We start from the raw sequence: 20,446 nt of genomic DNA on the forward strand, positions 1-20,446 counted from the left end.
TTTTACTCCATTTGTATTTTTTATTTTTTTAACAAACAAAGCATTTGTGTTTAGTGAGTCTGCCAGATCAGAGGCAGTAGGGATGACTAGTGATGTTCTCTTAAGTGTGCGAATTAGACAATTTTCTGTCCTGCTAAGCATTCAAAATGTAACGAGTACTTTTGGGTGTTAGGGAAAATGTATAGGGTAAAAAGTACATAATTTTCTTTGGGAATGTAGTGAAGTAAAAATTTAAATAGTAAAGTACAGATACTTTGAAGTATTTTTACACCACTGGAATTCAGCATTCGTGGACACAAAATGCTTTGAGCGTAAACATTACCAATAATGTAAATAAGGGCATGGAGGGGTTTCTGGGCCACAGAACATCACACTGTTTCCAAAACAGCTGCCATCTCCTTGAATTGCCTGTAGAAGTTCTGCAAAGAGAGTAGGAAAAGTCAGTCAGTAAATAGAATAGATCGTAATTTGTTCAGAATGTTTTTTCTGATGCAATGTTTCCCTCTCACTCACACACACACAATAGGCCCGGTTTCCAAAAGAGCAGGATCCAAAAGTGTTGGTGTAAAGGGTAAAGGACGGTTGTACAGTAGCAACATATAAGCAAACCATTCAATCATCTCAAACATCACTCATCCATTGCTTTTAGATGAAGAATAAACTGACCTGGAATTGTGCAATGGTCATTTCAAAGGACCGTTGGGAGATCTGTCCAGAGGTGTCTGCGATCTTCAACAGGAGGGAGACGTGGGGGGAGTTGAGAGAGCGACAGGTGTCCGAGCTCACCGCCATGCCCAGCTTCCACTGCATGTCTACCAGCTAGACAGGCACACCAATGGTTAAATCAACAGCTCACTTGCAACTACAGATGGCAAAGCATTTACAGTATATTTAAAACATTTTTTTTTAAGTATTCAGACCCCCTCTCACACTGGAGTCCTAGAGTCAGCGGGTTAATCAATTTAATGAAGCTATATTTCTAACAGTATAAACAGCACAACAACTGCAATAATAATCAATCTCAGTCAGTGCTATCAAAAAATGGTTTGAAAGTTTCTAGTACAGCCAATATTTGGATTTGGAGTCCCACAGGGCAGTGCAAAATTGGCCCAGCGTCGTCCGGATTTAGCCAGCGTAGGCCGTCATTGTAAATAAGAGTTTGTTCTTAACTGACTTGCCTAGTTATTTATAAATACATGTATATTTTTTAACACCTACAGTAAACAGGACTGTGGGAGCTATAGGCCTATGTCATTTAAATAACCCACCTGTCCCTGACTTCTGTAAATATGTGTATTTTACACTCCAGCTGTGGCCTTACATTGAGATAAATATCATAAAAGACAAACTTTTAGCATTTCTTCCTCAAAGCGCCATTGTCTGCTGGACCATGTGCATTTTAACAGTAGAATAGCCGGGAATCGAGTAGCCTACCAATAACCACCAGTCTAATAAATCAATGTAATAGACACAATCACAAATAAATCCATTAACATTTTGTTGAGTTCATATAAAACATGGTACTAAGACAATTTATTTCAAAATAACAGAACAGCATGTTTTGTTAATTCAGCAGACATCACATGCTTATATTCCCCAGACCTTTACAACAATGACAGAATATAACAGAATCCAATAAAATGATCATTAGCAAATATCGATTTGGGGACTATCATCAGTGGGCATGGAGCTATGGTTATTCTAGGAAAACATTTTGAAAGGGAGACCATCTGTAAAACATTGTGTTGTTTGGCAAAACAAGGTTCATTAAAAACCTTGGAATATGCTCTTTCGGATAGGGTATAGCAATCAAAATGTTTGGCCAGCATGGGCCGCTGTAGGATTATGTGGAAAAGTAAGCAAGCGCTAACAAGCTTGATAAGATGCCAACAAAAATGCCTGCTGGTGGTCAAACTAGTATTAATGGCAACAATGATATGATGCAACTTTTATATAAGGAGACACTGTAGATAACACGGCATTCAATCATTGATCAATTTGTGCAGTGTGACTGCCTTGCAGATGCTCTGGAAAGTGGCTTCAGTCTTGTGGAACACTATGATTGGTTGATAAGCTGAATTAGGTGTATAATACTGTAGCTTTGTCTGGGGCAAAAGCCTGCACTCACACTTGCCCTTTGTGGGTACAATTCCCCATCCTTAATTAGGAGAATACAGTACCCAATTCCATAACTTCTGGCCACTTCAAGTGCTGCATACTTCCTTGCCCTCTATAATTTCTAAACCATATCCAACCATTTCAAATATACACAAGTACCTATGGCGTAGGAGCCTGGTGGTCCATAGGACTTGGCTATACAGCAAAGAAAGATATGGGACCAGGCTAAGGAGCAAGGAGTTGACCTGGAATTAGGCAAAATAATCGATTTGTTTTGGTGGGCTCCAGTAGCCGGGTGTAGGCCTACCTGTCCGATGCTAAGCATGGCTTGGGACTGTTGGTGCGCGTTGACTAGGGCACCCTGATCACTCCATAGCCGATGGAGCACCTGAAGGGCAGCTTTGGACCACTTACTGCTGCCCTCTCCCAGCCTAGCTACCAGTACATCAGCAGAGAGGTTGTTCTTTTCAGTCGACCTGTTAAAAATACAACACGTGTTTATGTAACACAGACGCCTGAACCCAGTCAACATATACAGTGCATTTGGACCCCTTCCCCATTTTGTTGTGTTACAGCCTCATTCTAAAATTCTCAGAAATCTACACACGATACCCCATAATGACAAATCAAAAATAGGTTTATAGAAAATGTCGCACATTTAGAAAAAATTAACTGAAATATCACATTAACATAAAGTACTCAGAACCTTTCAGTACTTTGGCAGCGATTATAAACTTCAGTCTTCTTGGGTATGACTACAAGCTTGGCATACCTGTATTTGGGGAGCTTCTCCCATTCTTCTCAAGCTCTGTCAAGTTAGATGGGGAGAGTCGCTGCAAAGCTATTTTCAAGTCTCTCCAGAGATGTTCGAACGAACGGGTTCAAGTCTGGGCTTTGGCTGGGCCACAAGGACATTTAGAGACTTGTCCCGAAGCCACTCCTGTGTTGTCTTGGCTGTGTGCTTAGGGTCATTGTCCTGTTGGAAGGTGAACGTTCGCTCCAGTCTGAAGTCCTGAGCTCTCTGGAGCAGGTTTTCATCAAGAATCTCTGTACTTTGCTACGTTCAGCTTTCCCTTGATCCTGACTAATCTCCCAGTCCCCGAAAAACATCCCCACAGCATGATGCTCCCACCACCATGCTTCACAGCAGGTATGGTGCCAGGTTTCCTCCAGACGTGACACTAGGCATTTAGGCTAAAGAGTTCAATCTTGGTTTCATCAGACCAGAGAATCTTGTTTCTCACGGTCTGAGAGTCCTTTTTGCAAACTCCAAGCGGGCTGTCATGTGCCTTTTACTGAGGAGTGGCTTCATTCTGGCCACTCTACCATAAAGGCCTGAATGGTGGAGTGCTGCAGAGATGGTTGTCCTTCTGGAAGGTTCTCCCATCTCCACAGAGGAACTCTGGATCTCTGTCAGAGTGACCATAGGGTTCTAGGTCACCTCCCTGACCAAGGCCCTTCTACCCCGATTGCTTAGTTTGGCCGGGAGGCCAGCTCTAGGAAGAGTCTTGGTGGTCCCAAACTTCTTCCATTTAAGAATGATGGAGGCCACTGGGTTTGAGGCACCTTCAATGCTGCAGAAATGTTGTGGTACCCTTCCCCAAATCTGTGCCTTGACACAATCCTGTCTCGGTGCTCTACAGACAATTTCTTCAACCACATGGCTTGGTTTTTGCTCTGACATGCCCTGTCAACCATGGGCCCTTATATAGACAGGTGTGCGCATTTCCAAATCATGTCCAATCAACTGAATTTACCACAGGTGGACTCCAATCAAGTTGTAGAAACATCAAGGATTATCAATGGAAACCAGAAGCACCAGAGCTCAATTTCGAGTCTCATAGCAAAGGGTCTGAAAACTGATGTAAATGTTTATTTTATTATTTGTTTAAATACATTTGCAAAAGAATGATAAAAATCTGTTCCCCCTTTGTCATTATGGGAAATTGTGTGTCGACAGATAAAAAGTTACATTTCCTCATCAATTTTAAAATATAGCTGTAAACGTAACAAAAATGTGTAAAAGTCAAGGGGTCTCTATACTTTCCAAATGCATTTAAACCCACAACTCACCCACCATGGAATATCCTTAAGACTCTCCAAATACATAAAACCAATTACTTTAGTAACAAATCATAGCCATGGCCCTGAAGCCACTACCCCACCACTGGTTCCTGACCAAAGGGGAGCAAACAAAATCCATGTGTTGAACGCTGGATATATATATATTTTTTTGCAACTTGCCAATGAGTGGTTGCGGATCACAAACAGCTACAATACCTGAACGTTAAGAAGAGAAATTGGACAACCTCCTGTAGAGCCTCTTGGTCAAGTCGGATCCCAGCTCTTTGAAACTTCTGTACAGAAAAAGGAAGAAAACATATCACAACATCAGATCATGTAAATATGGTTAAGTTTAAGGAGAGAAAGGACAGTGGAAATATGTTGACTTACATCAGAGATTTCAGCGGAATCCACTCCCCTGACTTGTCCTTGGAGATGACTCAGAATCTGCTGACACTGCATGAGGAGATTATCAGAACCACATCCTCAATAACAACAGCTCCTGAAATGGTGACTGATGACTGCTGCATTGATGCACTCTCTAATACAAAAGTATTGTATTTCAATACATCCGACTATGACTGGTCGGTCGCTGTATCGATGCACTCTAATACATATGACTATGGTCTACCGACCACTATTGGGATATTTGGTCCAAATGTTTTTTATTTGTTTCTGTCAATGATGATGCAGCTGAACAAGTGTAGTCGGTGCCAGTATAGATGTATAGACCAAACCTGTCATCATTTGAAATAAAAGCATGCACATATAAATAGATAAATAAAGGCACACGTGAATTGATGAATGAATGCCAGGGCATACTAATTGAGTGTTTGTAAACTTCTGACCCACTGGGAATGTGATGAAAGAAATAAAAGCTGAAATAAATCACTCTACTATTATTCTGACATTTCACATTCATAAAATAAAGTGGTGATCCTATCTGACCTAAAACAGGGAATTTTTTACAAGGATAAAATCTCAGGAATTGTGAAAAACTGAGTTTAAATGTATTTGGCTAAGATGAATGTAAACTTCTGACTTCAACTGTATATATATATCCCGAATGCTAATCAATAAAAACGTCTTGAATTCACTTCATAGAAGGGATCCAGTTTGTCAAATTTACATCAGATTTGACTTTTAGTAGCAGGTTAGGAGTTTGGTTAAGGTTTGGAAAAGGTTTAGCTAAAACACAAAATATAAACTTTTGATGTTAATTTGACAAAAGCTGGAAACCCTTCTAGCCTTGACCCTGTCGCCTGTCAGAGTTGCTCTCGTGTTATTACGTCGCCAACATTTCGAGAATTATGTTCTATATGGGCGCGTACATGGTGGCCTGGCCTAACTCTGAGTATACAAAACATTAAGAACACCAGCACTTTCCATGACAGACTGACCAGGTAAAAGTTATGATCCCGTATTGATGTCACTTATTAATTCCCCTTCAAATCAGTGTAGACGAAAGGGAGGAGACAGGTTAAAGAAGGATTTTTAAGCCTTGAGATGTTTGCCATTCAGAGGGTGAATGGGTAAGGCAACAAAAATGTAAGTTCCTTTGAACAGGGTATGATAGTAGGTTCCAGCTGCATCAGTTTGTGTCAAGAACTGCAACGCTGCTGGGGTTTTTTATGTGCAGCAGTTGCATCAAGAATGATCCATCACTCAAAATCCCTGTGGGAAGCATTGGAATCAACAGCATCCCAGGGGACGCTTTTGATAACTGGTGGAGTCCCTGACGAATTGAGGCTGTTCTGAGGGCAACTCAATACCAGAAATGTGTTTTAAAAAGGAATGGTATTCTCAGTGTATATGGCTCTGGATTGGCCTATCACTCTAATCAGTACTGCTGAAAAATACGTGGTACTATTTAGGCGTCTCAAGAGAAATGACAGATACAGGATGTCCTTACTGTTTCTGCCAATATATCTGGTGGGAGTCTTCCAATGTTTTCCACCGTTTTGTCAACGCCTAAAAACCACAGAAATGGATTAGTAAGTAGAAAAATAAAGAAAATGGCAAGCCCATTAGCTACTTAGCCAAGTCAGTGAACTACCGTTACCTAGCTATTGGGTATCTTCCCATTTATTCATTAGTTGGATCCTTCACATATACATATTATATACTATTTGCATTTATTATTTTGTTGGATTCGATTATTTATGCACATCGCAAAGTCAGTTAACACTGTTTCCTATGGAAAGTATTCATATCAACTACAAAAATAGTAACGTTAGCAGTTGACAACAGATAAACGGGGAAACTTTTGGCTTGGCTGTGTTTAACGTCGTTACATTGCTATTAGCTAACCGTTAGCTAGCTATGTTACCGTTTCATATTATGTTGAAATACTGCACCCACTAGGTGATGAATCCAACCCCGGCATCTCTGATCGCAAGCAGGGGTGGAAAACAGAGGTTCAGGGTAGATAGGCAACAAAGAGGTCACCACAGTAAAATCACAGATAGAACAACGGAACCGGATGTGTAAATGTGAAGCATCCGGTCGGCGGTTCCACTCACTACCAAATATGGTTATTAGAGAAAGCCCATTGGCCGGCAGTGGGAGAAGATGGGTTTGGCCGACATTTTGTACATTTCTCTCATCGATCAAACATTTAATGTCATACAGAATGACACTTTGGAAACAGAAATGTAACAGAGTGGACTTCGTTTTGTATACTTTAACCTTTTCCAACGTTTCTAAAAACGGTGTTGCTTAGAAGGATTGCAAGCGTGAATTGAGTTATTGCACTCGTGCACTTTATGTAGTGGGCGTTCTTTTCTTCTATGGTATATAACGGCGTTCGCAACAGTTAAAATGTGCTTTCTGACACCTACTGTGTAATACGGATCCCAAAAATAGAGAAAACATTTGGGTCAATTTGAAATATCACACTAACTACCATAAAAATAAATTAACCAAACAAAATTGACCTGAGGGCGTGAAGTCTTGGAGCCCCCAAAAACTCCTCTGCTGCAGATATGATATCCAACTTCTTTGACTTCTCAGACACTTGTGCTGTACAGTTAATCACCGTGGCTTTAAATCCACCTGAATGTATCCAGATCACCATCAACTGGCTGCAATGCATCCACCGCCATATCTTCAACACTTGCCTCTTTCCCTTTCGACTCTTCACCGCCTCCACATAAGAGATCCACTGCACAGCCCTGATTTTTGACACCTCAACCCCCTTCACCCTAATAGGACACTCAAGGAAGTCCGGAGTATGAACCCCACCACAGTTGCAACATTTTCCATTCACAGATTCTTCAACATAATAACTTCTCCAGTCTGCAAATATTTGACACGTGACCATACCCTTTAAAATGTCCACATTGTAATAGTTTGGACATAAAAGCTCTCACTGCATACCTCACATATCCAAGCTTCCCATATTCAGGTGGTCTCCTCAAACAATAGACAGGCTTTTCTCCTTCCTTCCAATTACAATATAGGTCAGGTGATGTGCACTGACCACTCCTGGGATTTTCTGACGAAGGTACTCATCACTTACAGTACCAGTCAAAAGTTTGGACACATTCTTTCAAGGGTTTCTTTATATTTACTATTTTCTACATTGTAGAATAATAGTGAAGACTATGAAACATATGGAATCATGTCATAACCAAAAAAAGGTGTTAAACAAATCAAAAATATATTTTAGATTATTCAAAGTAGCCACCCTTTACCCTGATGACAGCTTTGCACACTCCACATTCTCTCAACCAGCTTCATGAGAAATCTTTTTCCAACCGTCTTGAAGGAGTTCCCACATACTCAGCACTTATTGGCTGCTTTTCCGTCACTCTGTGGTTTAACTCATCCCAAACCATCTCAATTGGGTTGAGGTCGGGTGATTGTGGAAGCCAGGTCATCTGATGCAGCACTCCATCACTCTCCTTCTTGGTCAAATAGCCCTGACACAGCCTGGTAGTGTGTTGGGTCATTGTCCTGTTGAAAAACAAACGCTAGTGGGACTAAGCTCAACCCAGATGGGATGGCGTATCGCTGCAGAATGCTGTGGTTGCCATGCTGGTTAAGTCTGCCTTGAATTCTAAATAAATCACAGATAATGTCACCAGCAAAGCACCCGGACACTTCCTCCTCCATGCTTCACGGGGGGAACCATACATGCAGAGATCCGTTCACCTACTCTGTGTCTCACTGTTAGTTGAACTCTATGATTTCTGCAATTTCTGAGGCTGGTAACTCCTAATGAACTTATCCTCTGCAGCAGAGGTAACTCTGGGTCTTCCTTTCCTGTGGCGGTCCTCGTGAGAGCCAGTTTCAACATAGAGCTTGATGGTTTTTGCGACCGCACTTGAAGAAACTTTAAAAGTTCTTGACATTTTCCATATTGACTCACCTTCATGTATTAAAGTAATGATGTACTGTCGTTTCTCTTTGCTTTTTGAGCTGTTCTTGCCATAATAAGGACTTAGTCTTTTACCAAATAGGGCTATCTTCTGTATGCCACCCCTACCTTGTCACAACACAACTGATTGGCTCAAACGCATTAAGGAAAGAAATTCCACAAATTAACTTTTAACAAGGCACACCTGTTAATTGAAATGCATTCCAGGTTACTACCTCATGAAGCTGGTTGAGAGAATGTCAAGAGTGTGAAAAGCTGCCATCAAGGCAAAGGGTGGCTACTTTGAAGAATCGCAAACAAATGTACATTTGTTTAACACTTTATTGGTTACTTCATGATTCCATATGTGTTATTTCATAGTTTTGATGTCTTCACTATTATTCTACAATGTAGAAAATAGTAAAAATAAAGAAAAGCCCTTGAAAGAGTAGGTTTGTCCAAACTTTTGACTGGTACTGTATATCCAGCGAGACTCCATCTTTACCTCCTTTGGCAGACGCACTGCTCCTGAGATCAATACAAGTTACTTCTGACGTGGACAATTTTTCCAGATCCAGTGCATACTTCTTCTGGTCTTCATCAACACAATTAACCAAAACAATGCCGCTTCTAGTCACCTTGATTGAATCCACCTTTCCCACTGCTTTCTTCACTGTCCTCAATATTACAAATGGATTTCCCAAACTAATCTCCTCGTCCAAAAAAGAAAAAGTGGCCCAATAAGAAATGCAGTACTGGACTGGTCCTTGTCTTCTACAACTTTTGCTTGTTTTGTTCCATTCTTTGATTTGACTATTTTCCATTCATTATCACACACTTCACTTGCCACACTTTCCGATTCAAGCACAGTCACCGATCCTCATCCACAGATCAACCACGACCGTAGGCGTTCTCTAATGAAAATATGCAAATAAATGCTAGAACGGGCCAATAGGATCTTACTAGCTCCTGCTTATGCCCACGTCCTTACTTGTTCTGCCCACTATGACTTATTTGCTCCCATTGGTAACGACAGTCTCAGGTCTATCTTGTCTTAGATATAAAAAACCTTTGGTAGATCATCTTCTGCTTCTAAGATATAATGGCGGTCCGCAAAACCAACGTTAAAGGTACATGCCGTCACCTACTGTGTTGGAGTGTGTGGTTAATCAACGTTTACAACATTAGCTTCACATTTCTAAATCCTCCTACCTAACTCGGTACTTCTAGAGAAATAAAAAAAGCCTTCTAAGACCTCCGTGACCCTACAAGTCAGTCTTTCCTCCTCTTCAACATACTTACCACAATATAACAGCTCCACCGTTTCATCAACACTTTGGACACAAACCATTCACATGCTTGCCAGATGTACTGAGAGTTCAATGTACAATGACCTAGTCACAGTCAATCAAAAACCACCTCTTCCTTCCTAATCTGACCTTTTGAATCTTGGTCCACCTTTCTTTGGAGGGCATATACATGCTGGCCCTTGGGTTCAGAGTCCCATCTCTTCTGCCACACAGCTATCAAAATGGCTCTGACCTTAAATTTGGCCTCACCTCTACCCAATTGAACATGAATATCAATAATGAACAAAACTATAATAAACGCACCATGTAAAGTGTTGGTCCTTTATATCTTGACCTGAAATAAAAGATCCCAGAAATTTTCCATATGCACAAAAAGCGTATTTCTCTCAAATGTTGTGCACAAATTTGTTTACATCCCCGTTAGTGAGCATTTAACTTTGCCAAGATAATCCATCCACCTGACAGGTGTCGCATATCAAGAAGCTGATTAAACAGTATGATCATTACACAGTTGCACCTTGTCTTAGGGATAAAATGGCACTCTAAAATGTGCAGTTGTCACAACACAATGCCACAGAGGGAGCGTGCAATTGGCATGTTGACTGCAGGAATGTCCACCAGAACGGTTGCCAGAGAATTGAATATTAATTTCTCAACCATAAGCCACCTCCAATGTCATTTTAGAGAATGTGGCAGTATTTCCAACCGGCCTCGCAACCGCAGACCACGTGTCACGGTTTTCTAATGGTGAAGGAGAGTCGGACCAAACTGCAGCACGTATATTGTGATCCATGTTTATTTACACAACGTAACACGAATCCAAAACAAACTCTACAAAACAATAAACGTAGTGAAAACCAAAAAAAAACCTTAACTGGTGCAAACTAACACAGACTAAGGACATCAAGACACTCAGGACAATCACCCACGACAAACTCAAAGAATATGGCTGCCTAAATATGGTTCCCAATCAGAGACAATGATAAGCACCTGCCTCTGATTGAGAACCACTCCAGACAGCCATAGTCTTTGCTAGATAACCCCACTAGCTACAATCCCAAATACATACACACCAAAACCCCAAGACAAAATACACCACAATACAAAAACTCCATGCCACACCCTGGCCTGACCCAATACATGAAGAAAAACACAAAATACTTAGACCAGGGCGTGACACCACGTGTAACCACGCCAGCCCAGGACCTCCACATCCGGCTTCTTCACTCGCAGGATCATCTGAAACCAGCTACCCAGACAGCCGTTGAAACTGATGAGGATTTCTGTCTGTAATAAAGCCCTTTTGTGGAAAAAACCAATTCTTATTGGCTTCCCCAGTGGGTGGGCCTATGCCTTCCCAGGCACACCCATGGCTGCAACCCTGCTCAGTCATGAGAAATCTGTAGATTAGGGCCTAATGAATTTATTTTAATTGACTTTACTATATGAACTGTAACTGAGTAAAATCATTGAAATTGTAGCATGTTGCATTTATATTTTTGTTGAGGATAGTTTTAAAAGTCCTTTTGGCTATCTGTTCTACAATTGAATTCCCTTCCACACTCGAATGGGCAGGGATGCAGCAGAATCTCACTACTACACCCAGTCTCTCGATTCTCCATAATAACAGTAAATCCTTCAACCTCAGTAGATTCCCGAGTATTACTCTGATGAAACTTGGAACAAGAGGCAATGTGGGACCCCCGCGTGGTCATTGTCAGACATCGCAGTCAGCCACTGTGCTGTTTTCATGATATTACAGATTTTTTTTTTTTTTACATGATACATGTCTTACTTTATTTGATTAAAATGAGTCAATTAAATATGTATATTTATAAAGCACCATATTAGAGCTAAATTCACATGGCTGTTGAACACTTTTTTGGGCTCCCGAGTGGCGCAGCAGTCGAAGGCACTGCATCTCAGTGCTTATTTAAAATGATTATTTAACCTTTATTTTTTAACCATGCAAGTCAATTAAGTACAAATTGTTATTAACCCTAACCCTGGTTCGATCCTGTTCTGTATCAAAACCGGCCGTGATCGGGAGTCCCATAGGGTGAGTTTGTCCGGGTAGGCTGTCATGTTTTATGTGTCTTATCTTTTTTCTCAACTGGCTATCTGGCAACCAGTCTACACTCTAGGATGTCTATTCTGCTGATGTGTGTGGGTCTGGAAGTGGTACTCTCTCCTGCTCTTTTACTTTCGGCAGGGTTAATACTTGCCTGGCGCCAGAACAAAATCTTTATCAATACCGCTACAAGAGAATGGGTTTTTGTGCTACAGGAACCAGTTTTTTTGTGTTTAAGCAATCGAGAGAAACTGTATTGACCAATTGACTATCATTTACATTTACATTACATTTAAGTCATTTAGCAGACGCTCTTATCCAGAGCGACTTACAAATTGGTGCATTCACCTTGTGACATCCAATGGAACAGTCACTTTACAATAGTGCATCTAAATCTTAAAGGGGGGTGAGAAGGATTACTTATCCTATCCTAGGTATTCCTTAAAGAGGTGGGGTTTCAGGTGTCTCCGGAAGGTGGTGATTGACTCCGCTGTCCTGGCGTCGTGAGGGAGTTTGTTCCACCATTGGGGGCCAGAGCAGCGAACAGTTTTGACTGGGCTGAGCGGGAACTGTACTTCCTCAGTGGTAGGGAGGCGAGCAGGCCAGAGATGGATGAACGCAGTGCCCTTGTTTGGGTGTAGGGCCTGATCAGAGCCTGGAGGTACTGTGCCGTTCCCCTCACAGCTCCGTAGGCAAGCACCATGGTCTTGTAGCGGATGCGAGCTTCAACTGGAAGCCAGTGGAGAGAGAGGAGGAGCGGGGTGACGTGAGAGAACTTGGGAAGGTTGAACACCAGACGGGCTGCGGCGTTCTGGATGAGTTGTAGGGGTTTAATGGCACAGGCAGGGAGCCCAGCCAACAGCGAGTTGCAGTAGTCCAGACGGGAGATGACAAGTGCCTGGATTAGGACCTGCGCCGCTTCCTGTGTGAGGCAGGGTCGTACTCTGCGGATGTTGTAGAGCATGAACCTACAGGAACGGGCCACCGCCTTGATGTTAGTTGAGAACGACAGGGTGTTGTCCAGGATCACGCCAAGGTTCTTAGCGCTCTGGGAGGAGGACACAATGGAGTTGTCAACCGTGATGGCGAGATCATGGAATGGGCAGTCCTTCCCCGGGAGGAAGAGCAGCTCCGTCTTGCAGAGGTTCAGCTTGAGGTGGTGATCCGTCATCCACACTGATATGTCTGCCAGACATGCAGAGATGCGATTCGCCACCTGGTCATCAGAAGGGGAAAGGAGAAGATTAATTGTGTGTCGTCTGCATAGCAATGATAGGAGAGACCATGTAATAATAATAATATATGCCATTTAGCTGACGCTTTTATCCAAAGCGACTTACAGTCATGTGTGCATACATTCTACGTATGGGTGGTCCCGGGAATCGAACCCACTACCCTGGCGTTACAAGCGCCATGCTCTACCAACTGAGCCACAGAAGGACCACGTGTGAGGTTATGACAGAGCCAAGTGACTTGGTGTATAGCGAGAATAGGAGAGGGCCTAGAACAGAGCCCTGGGGGACACCAGTGGTGAGAGCGCGTGGTGAGGAGACAGATTCTCGCCACGCCACCTGGTAGGAGCGACCTGTCAGGTAGGACGCAATCCAAGCGTGGGCCGCGCCGGAGATGCCCAACTCGGAGAGGGTGGAGAGGAGGATCTGATGGTTCACAGTATTGAAGGCAGACGATAGGTCTAGAAGGATGAGAGCAGAGGAGAGAGAGTTAGCTTTAGCGGTGCGGAGCGCCTCTGTGATACAGAGAAGAGCAGTCTCAGTTGAATGACTAGTCTTGAAACCTGACTGATTTGGATCAAGAAGGTCATTCTGAGAGAGATAGCGGGAGAGCTGGCCAAGGACGGCACGTTCAAGAGTTTTGGAGAGAAAAGAAAGAAGGGATACTGGTCTGTAGTTGTTGACGTCGGAGGGATCGAGTGTAGGTTTTTTCAGAAGGGATGCAACTCTCGCTCTCTTGAAGACGGAAGGGACGTAGCCAGCGGTCAGGGATGAGTTGATGAGCGAGGTGAGGTAAGGGAGAAGGTCTCCGGAAATGGTCTGGAGAAGAGAGGAGGGGATAGGGTCAAGCGGGCAGGTTGTTGGGCGGCCGGCCGTCACAAGACGCAAGATTTCATCTGGAGAGAGAGGGAGAAAGAGGTCAGAGCACAGGGTAGGGCAGTGTGAGCAGAACCAGCGGTGTCGTTTGACTTAGCAAACGAGGATTGGATGTCGTCGACCTTCTTTTCAAAATGGTTGACGAAGTCATCTGCAGAGAGGGAGGAGGGGGGAGGGGGAGGAGGATTCAGGAGGGAGGAGAAGGTGGCAAAGAGCTTCCTAGGGTTAGAGGCAGAAGCTTGGAATTTAGAGTGGTAGAAAGTGGCTTTAGCAGCAGAGACAGAAGAGGAAAATGTAGAGAGGAGGGAGCTTTTCAAGTCTCCCAGTATTGCTATCTGCAGTGTTAGCTCTAGGTAAATGTTGCAATTCTTCAGACATTGCTGGATCTGTGGCCAAAAATGATCTACTTGTGGATAGTACCAAAATAAATGATATAAATCAAATCAAATCAAATGTATTTATATAGCCCTTCGTACATCAGCTGATATCTCAAAGTGCTGTACAGAAACCCAGCCTAAAACCCCAAACAGCAAGCAATGCAGGTGTAGAAGCACGATGGCTAGGAAAAACACCCTAGAAAAGCCAAAACCTAGGAAGAAACCTAGAGAGGAACCAGGCTATGTGGGGTGGCCAGTCCTCTTCTGGCTGTGCCGGGTGGAGATTATAACAGAACATGGCCAACATGTTCAAATGTTCATAAATGACCAGCATGGTCGAATAATAGTAAGGCAGAACAGTTGAAACTGGAGCAGCAGCATGGCCAGGTGGACTGGGGACAGCAAGGAGTCATCATGTCAGGTAGTCCTGGGGCATGGTCCTAGGGCTCAGGTCAGTTGAAACTGGAGCAGCAGCATGGCCAGGTGGACTGGGGACAGCAAGGAGTCATCATGTCAGGTAGTCCTGGGGCATGGTCCTAGGGCTCAGGTCCTCTGAGAGAGAGAAAGAAAGAGAGAAGGAGAGAATCTAATGCCTCCTCGCAGCAAAATCTGCAGAGCTAGGAAGATTGTATCCCCTATATAAGTCGGAAGTTTACATTAAAAGTTGTTTTTCAACTACTCCACAAATTTCAACTAGTTTTGGCAAGTCGGTTAGGACGTCTACTTTGAGCATGACACAGGTCATTTTTCCAAACATTGTTTACAGACAGATTATTTCACTTATAATTCACTGTATCACAATTCCAGTGGGTCAGAAGTTTACATACACTAAATTGACTGTGCCTTTAAACAGCTTGGAAAATCCCAGAAAATTATGCCATGGCTTTAGAAGCTTCTGATAGGCTAATTGACATCATTTGAGTCAATCGGAGGTGTACCTGTGGATGTATTTCAAGGCCTACCTTCAGTGCCTCTTTGCTTAACATCATGGGGAAATCAAAAGAAATCATCCAAGACCTCAGGAAAAAAATTGTAGACCTCCACATGTCTGGTTCATCCTTGGGAGCAATTTCAAAACGCCTGAAGGTACCACGTTCATCTGTACAAGCAATAGTACACAAGTATAAACACCATGGGACCACGCAGCCGTCATACCGCTCAGGAAGGAGACGTGTTCTGTCTCCTAGACACAAACATACTTTGGTGCGAAAAGGGCAAATCAATCCCAGAACAACAGCAAAGGACCTTGTGAAGATGCTGGAGGAAGCAGGTACAAAAGTATCTTTATCCACATTAAACGAGTCCTATATCGACATAACCTGAAAGGCCGCTCTGCAAGTCAGTGGATGTTGAACACATTTCTACCGGCAAATGTGTTAAATTATAGCCAAGGGATAATCCACTTTGTGCAACTTCGTGGAAGGTCAGATCCGCATCATGGAACACGTCTTCCCTTACATATTATATTACATTTTATTATTTTACTGAAAAATTTTGAGGATGGCCCAACCTCTTCCTCTCTTGGGTGCATAGTCAATATTGGACCCAGTGTTGCCAACTCCTCAGTAAGGAAAGTAGCTATTGGCTGTACTAAAAGTTGCTAGAAGTCGCTAAATGACATCATCACCTAATTTGCATGATTGGTCATGTGCATGTAATTGTGATGGACGCTGTAGGAGAGAGGAATAACGATGTGAGGGAGACAAAAAGTGAGTAAAAAAACACCCTAAATATGTTTAGAACTACAAATGAGCAAGCTGCAGAGAGTGGCACACACAGCGAATAACAACCAGATATTTGAGGTCATACTCCTCCGTCATAGCAGAGGCATTGGCAGTCCCTATCCCCAGGAGTTTCTCTTTTTTAAGACAACACTTCGAAGAAAGCCACAACAGCACGGGCTATAGATTTGGCATCTCCTCCCTCCAACTCAACAAGCCCCAGAAATACTGATACAATTGTCTGCTTGGTATCACTAAAGTACCCTATCACAACCCCCAGGTACTTAGAAACACTTACATCCGTGGACCCATCGAGGAGGAGGCTGAAACGCTGGTCACCCACATCTGCGACCAACTTTTTCAGAAGGTATGGTGCTAGAACACCATTAATCATCTCTGTGCACTTTGTTCTGTGCATGTTGAAGTGGGTAGCAGCAGTGGAGTCTGAGAAAGCAGCTCTACATGCTTCTCCAATGTGATCACATGGCAGCATGGAACAGTGTTCATCGATAGCTGAATGCCATGGTGGCCTCAGCCTTTTTTGCAGAGTCCATTTTTTTAACCATAAATGGCAGCTTGTTTTGGGTTGAACTGTTATAAGGCTTTGCCTTTTGAGTATGTTTCTGAGTTGTCATGTGTTTGTTTACATCAGTAAGTTTACAGGCAGTATGCCCGTGTATCATCTCCAATAAACGGCTTCAACCAGCCTCTGAATTCAGGGTTTGATTCCCACTCCTTTCTGAATTTTTGAGTGTACAGTTTAGACTGACATGATGAGCTAGCCAGCTAGATTTATTTTAGACAAAGAACATTTTACATTTACATCCTGCCCTGGTGGGATCAGCCAGCGGCGGCTTCCCGCATGCATGATTCATTTGCAGTCTGGACACGGAGGGGTGAACATCTCCTGCTCTGACTGCAGCTGGGAGGGACTGCTGTGCGAGGACTGGGCCGCCTGTGAGTGCTTTGGATAGGGGGTGGGGTCCACGCCAGCACCCGCTGCTCGTTGAGATGAGTAAGAATGATATGTGCTTTCACGTCAGAGTCTCCAAAAGTCTCAGAAAAAGTTGCTAGATTTGTCGCGTAAAGTTTTTGAAAATGTGTCGCTAAACCTCAACTAAATCTTGTAATAAATCATGTGGAAATTGAGCAAGTTGAGATGACTAAACTCCTTGGAGTAACCCTAGATTGTAAACGGTCATGGTCAAAACATATTGATGCAGTAGTAGCTGAGATGGGGAGAAGTCTGTCTATGATAAGTCACTGCTCTGCCTTCTTAGCAACACTATCAACAAGGCAGGACCTACATGCTCTAGTTTTGTTGCACCTTGACTGTTCAGTCGTGTGGTCAGGTGCCACAGAAAAGAACTTAGGAAAATTACAATTGGCTCAGAACAGGGCAGCACGGCTGGCACATGGATGTACACAGAGAGCTAATATTAATAATATGAATGTCAATCTCTCCTGGCTGAAAGTGGAGGAGAGATTGACTTCATCACTACTTTTATTTATGAGAGGTATTGACATGTTGAATGCACCGAGCTGTCTGTCTAAACTACTGGCACACAGCTCGGACACCCATGCATACCCCACAAGACATGCCACCAGAGGTCTCTTCACAGTCCCCAAGTCCAGAACAGACTATGGGAGGTGCACAGTACTACATAGAGCCATGACGACATGGAACTCTATTCCACACCAAGTAAATGATGCAGCAGTAGAATCAGATTTTAAAAAACCAGATAAAATACACCTTATGGAACAGCGGGGACTGGGAAGCAACACACACACACACACACACACACACACACACACACACACACACACACACACACACACACACACACACACACACACACACACACACACACACACACACACACACACACACACACACACACACACACACACCTAGTACTGTAGATATGTGGTAGTGGTGGAGTAGGGGCCTGAGGGCACACAGTGTGTTGTGTAATCTCGGAATCTATTGTAATGTTTTTAAAATTGTATAAGCTGCCTTAATTTTTCTGGATCCCAGGAAGAGTAGCTGCTGCTTTGACAGCAGCTAATGGGGATCCATAATAAATACAAATACAAATAGACATACCCAAAAGTAACTGTTATTCATGTGTAATTACATGATTCTGACATGCAAATTTCTGACAATTTACCTCGGAACTTTGAAAATGCTTAATTTAACATGGACCTACGTGACCGAGGACACTCAACTAAGGCACGGAGAACCCTAAAAGCGTTCCAAATAAAGAAAGACACCAAGCCAACTAAGACCAGCGAGGATACATCCAACTCCACCATATTGAAGGCTCGGAATCAACAACAAACTTCGATGCAGGCAATTTTCAAACAAGCAGTTAAGAAATCCCTGGAGGAACTGCTTTTTGGGATAAATTAAATCACTTAAGGATATGGTGGAAGCCTCCAACACGTCTATCATTAAACTCTTAAACAACATTGCCAGCCAATCTGTCACATGCAAGTCTCTGGAGCGTGTTGAGATGCAGGTTAGCGCCAGGGCAACTACGGATGACATAGCCAGCCAAGTCTCTGGAGCGTGTTGCGATGCAGGTTAGCGCCAGGGCAACTACAGATGACATAGCCAGCCAAGTCTCTGGAGCGTGTTGCGATGCAGGTTAGCGCCAGGGCAACTACAGATGACATAGCCAGCCAAGTCTCTGGAGCGTGTTGAGATGCAGGTTAGCGCCAGGGCAACTACAGATGACATAGCCAGCCAAGTCTCTGGAGCGTGTTGAGATGCAGGTTAGCGCCAGGGCAACTACAGATGACATAGCCAGCCAAGTCTCTGGAGCGTGTTGAGATGCAGGTTAGCGCCAGGGCAGACTACAGATGACATAGCCAGCCAAGTCTCTGGAGCGTGTTGAGATGCAGGTTAGCGCCAGGGCAACTACAGATGACATAGCCAGCCAAGTCTCTGGAGCGTGTTGAGATGCAGGTTAGCGCCAGGGCAACTACAGATGACATAGCCAGCCAAGTCTCTGGAGCGTGTTGAGATGCAGGTTAGCGCCAGGGCAACTACGGATGACATAGCCACCTGCCGAGATGCGGTGAAGCAACTGCGGGAGAAAATGACGTCGCTATAACGAAACAGGAGTAGACCCAGATGCAGACACAGGACGCAGATGGTTCGAGTCTCAGAGATGTAATATATACAAGGGGTAGGCAAATGGCAGGTCCAGGTCATGCAGAGATCAGTAATCCTAATAAGAGTCAGGCAGGCGAAGAACGGCAGGCTCAGGATCAGGAACGCCAACAGTGGCGGACGAACATCTGGGCCGAGGGCATGTTGACTTCTTCCTCTTCCTCAGGGAAGGAACACTCGAAGGGCGAGAGACCGGTGGCCGAGCAGGGAAGGGTGTTGCGGGGGTACTCCACCCACACAAGTTGCTGGCTCCAGGTGGTGGGGTTTGCAGAGACGAGGCAATGAAGAGTCTCCCGCAGGTCCTGATTGTCTCACTCCGACTGGCTGTTAGATTGGGGATGAAACGCGGAGAACAGGCTGGCCGATGACTTGGCTGAGGGCAACTTGGGAAGGGGAATTAAATGTGCGGCTTTGAAAAACCTATCCACAACCATAAGGATGGTGGTGTAGCCATCTGACAGGGGGAGATCCGTGACACAGTCCAGTGATATATGGGACCAGGGGCGGTGAGGAACAGGGAGTGGTTGAAGGAGGCCAGCCGGAGCTGCTGAGTCTTGTTCTGTGCGGACACAGTACAGGAGGTGATAAATACGGAGATAAGAAACGGTGGCAGAAACATGATGTACAAAATAAGTTACAAATAATGCAAAAAAAAATAAAAAATAGCACAATGTGATAGGAAAGCATCCAACAGGAAAGTGTGAGAATTGGCAGGAAACAGAGACTGTGGAGCATGTATTGATACAGTGTGGGCAGTATCAGAGGAAAGAGAGAGGCTGATATCTAGTAGGAGGGAGAAGGTGAACCAGGAAATTAGTTCAAAGAGAATATTGAGTAGAACATCATTAGATATAGTCTGAAATATGTTTTTTTTTTTTTTAAAGAGCAACGGGGCTGGAAGGTAGGATTTAGTTCCTCCTCTTCTCTGGCCCACACTCCAGTAGAGTAGGTGGCGGTAAAGCACCATTACCGTCGGATGCCAACAGCGAATAAATACCACCGAAGAAGAGGAAAGGCGCACCTTCTGTTTCGCCGAAAAAGAAGTTGGAGCTGTTTCACTTTACTGAAGATTTTAGCTAGCTAACTATAATATCATTCGAAATGGACGGCCAGCGCTGGTTGCCACTGGAAGCCAACCC

At 43.7% G+C, this 20,446-nt stretch overlaps 1 protein-coding gene and 1 long non-coding RNA gene across 3 annotated transcripts; one reads left to right on the forward strand and one right to left on the reverse strand.

Annotated features, from left to right (window-relative positions):
- commd6 (COMM domain containing 6) lies at positions 1-6,666 on the reverse strand. 2 transcript variants are annotated; one of them, XM_035773110.1, is made up of 7 exons: positions 6,544-6,666; positions 6,095-6,153; positions 4,573-4,638; positions 4,399-4,475; positions 2,426-2,594; positions 667-819; positions 1-419 (listed from the first exon to the last, which is right to left on the reverse strand). In XM_035773110.1, exons 1-7 carry the CDS (start codon positions 6,566-6,568, stop codon positions 369-371), a joined length of 600 nt encoding a protein of 199 aa, XP_035629003.1. In that variant the 5' UTR covers positions 6,569-6,666; the 3' UTR covers positions 1-368. The 2 variants fall into 2 exon arrangements, with proteins under 2 accessions (XP_035629003.1, XP_035629004.1); XM_035773111.1 differs by having other exon boundaries at positions 6,512-6,650.
- An 11,663-nt stretch (positions 6,667-18,329) lies between these two features.
- LOC127931052 (uncharacterized) lies at positions 18,330-19,476 on the forward strand. The gene is made up of 3 exons (XR_008139664.1): positions 18,330-18,651; positions 18,716-18,971; positions 19,037-19,476. It is a non-coding gene; the product is annotated as an uncharacterized LOC127931052 (long non-coding RNA).
- The last annotated feature ends 970 nt before the right edge of the window (positions 19,477-20,446 follow it).

The sequence above is a fragment of the Oncorhynchus keta genome, chromosome 7 (assembly GCF_023373465.1).
Source record: "Oncorhynchus keta strain PuntledgeMale-10-30-2019 chromosome 7, Oket_V2, whole genome shotgun sequence".
Lineage (NCBI taxonomy): Eukaryota > Metazoa > Chordata > Actinopteri > Salmoniformes > Salmonidae > Oncorhynchus > Oncorhynchus keta.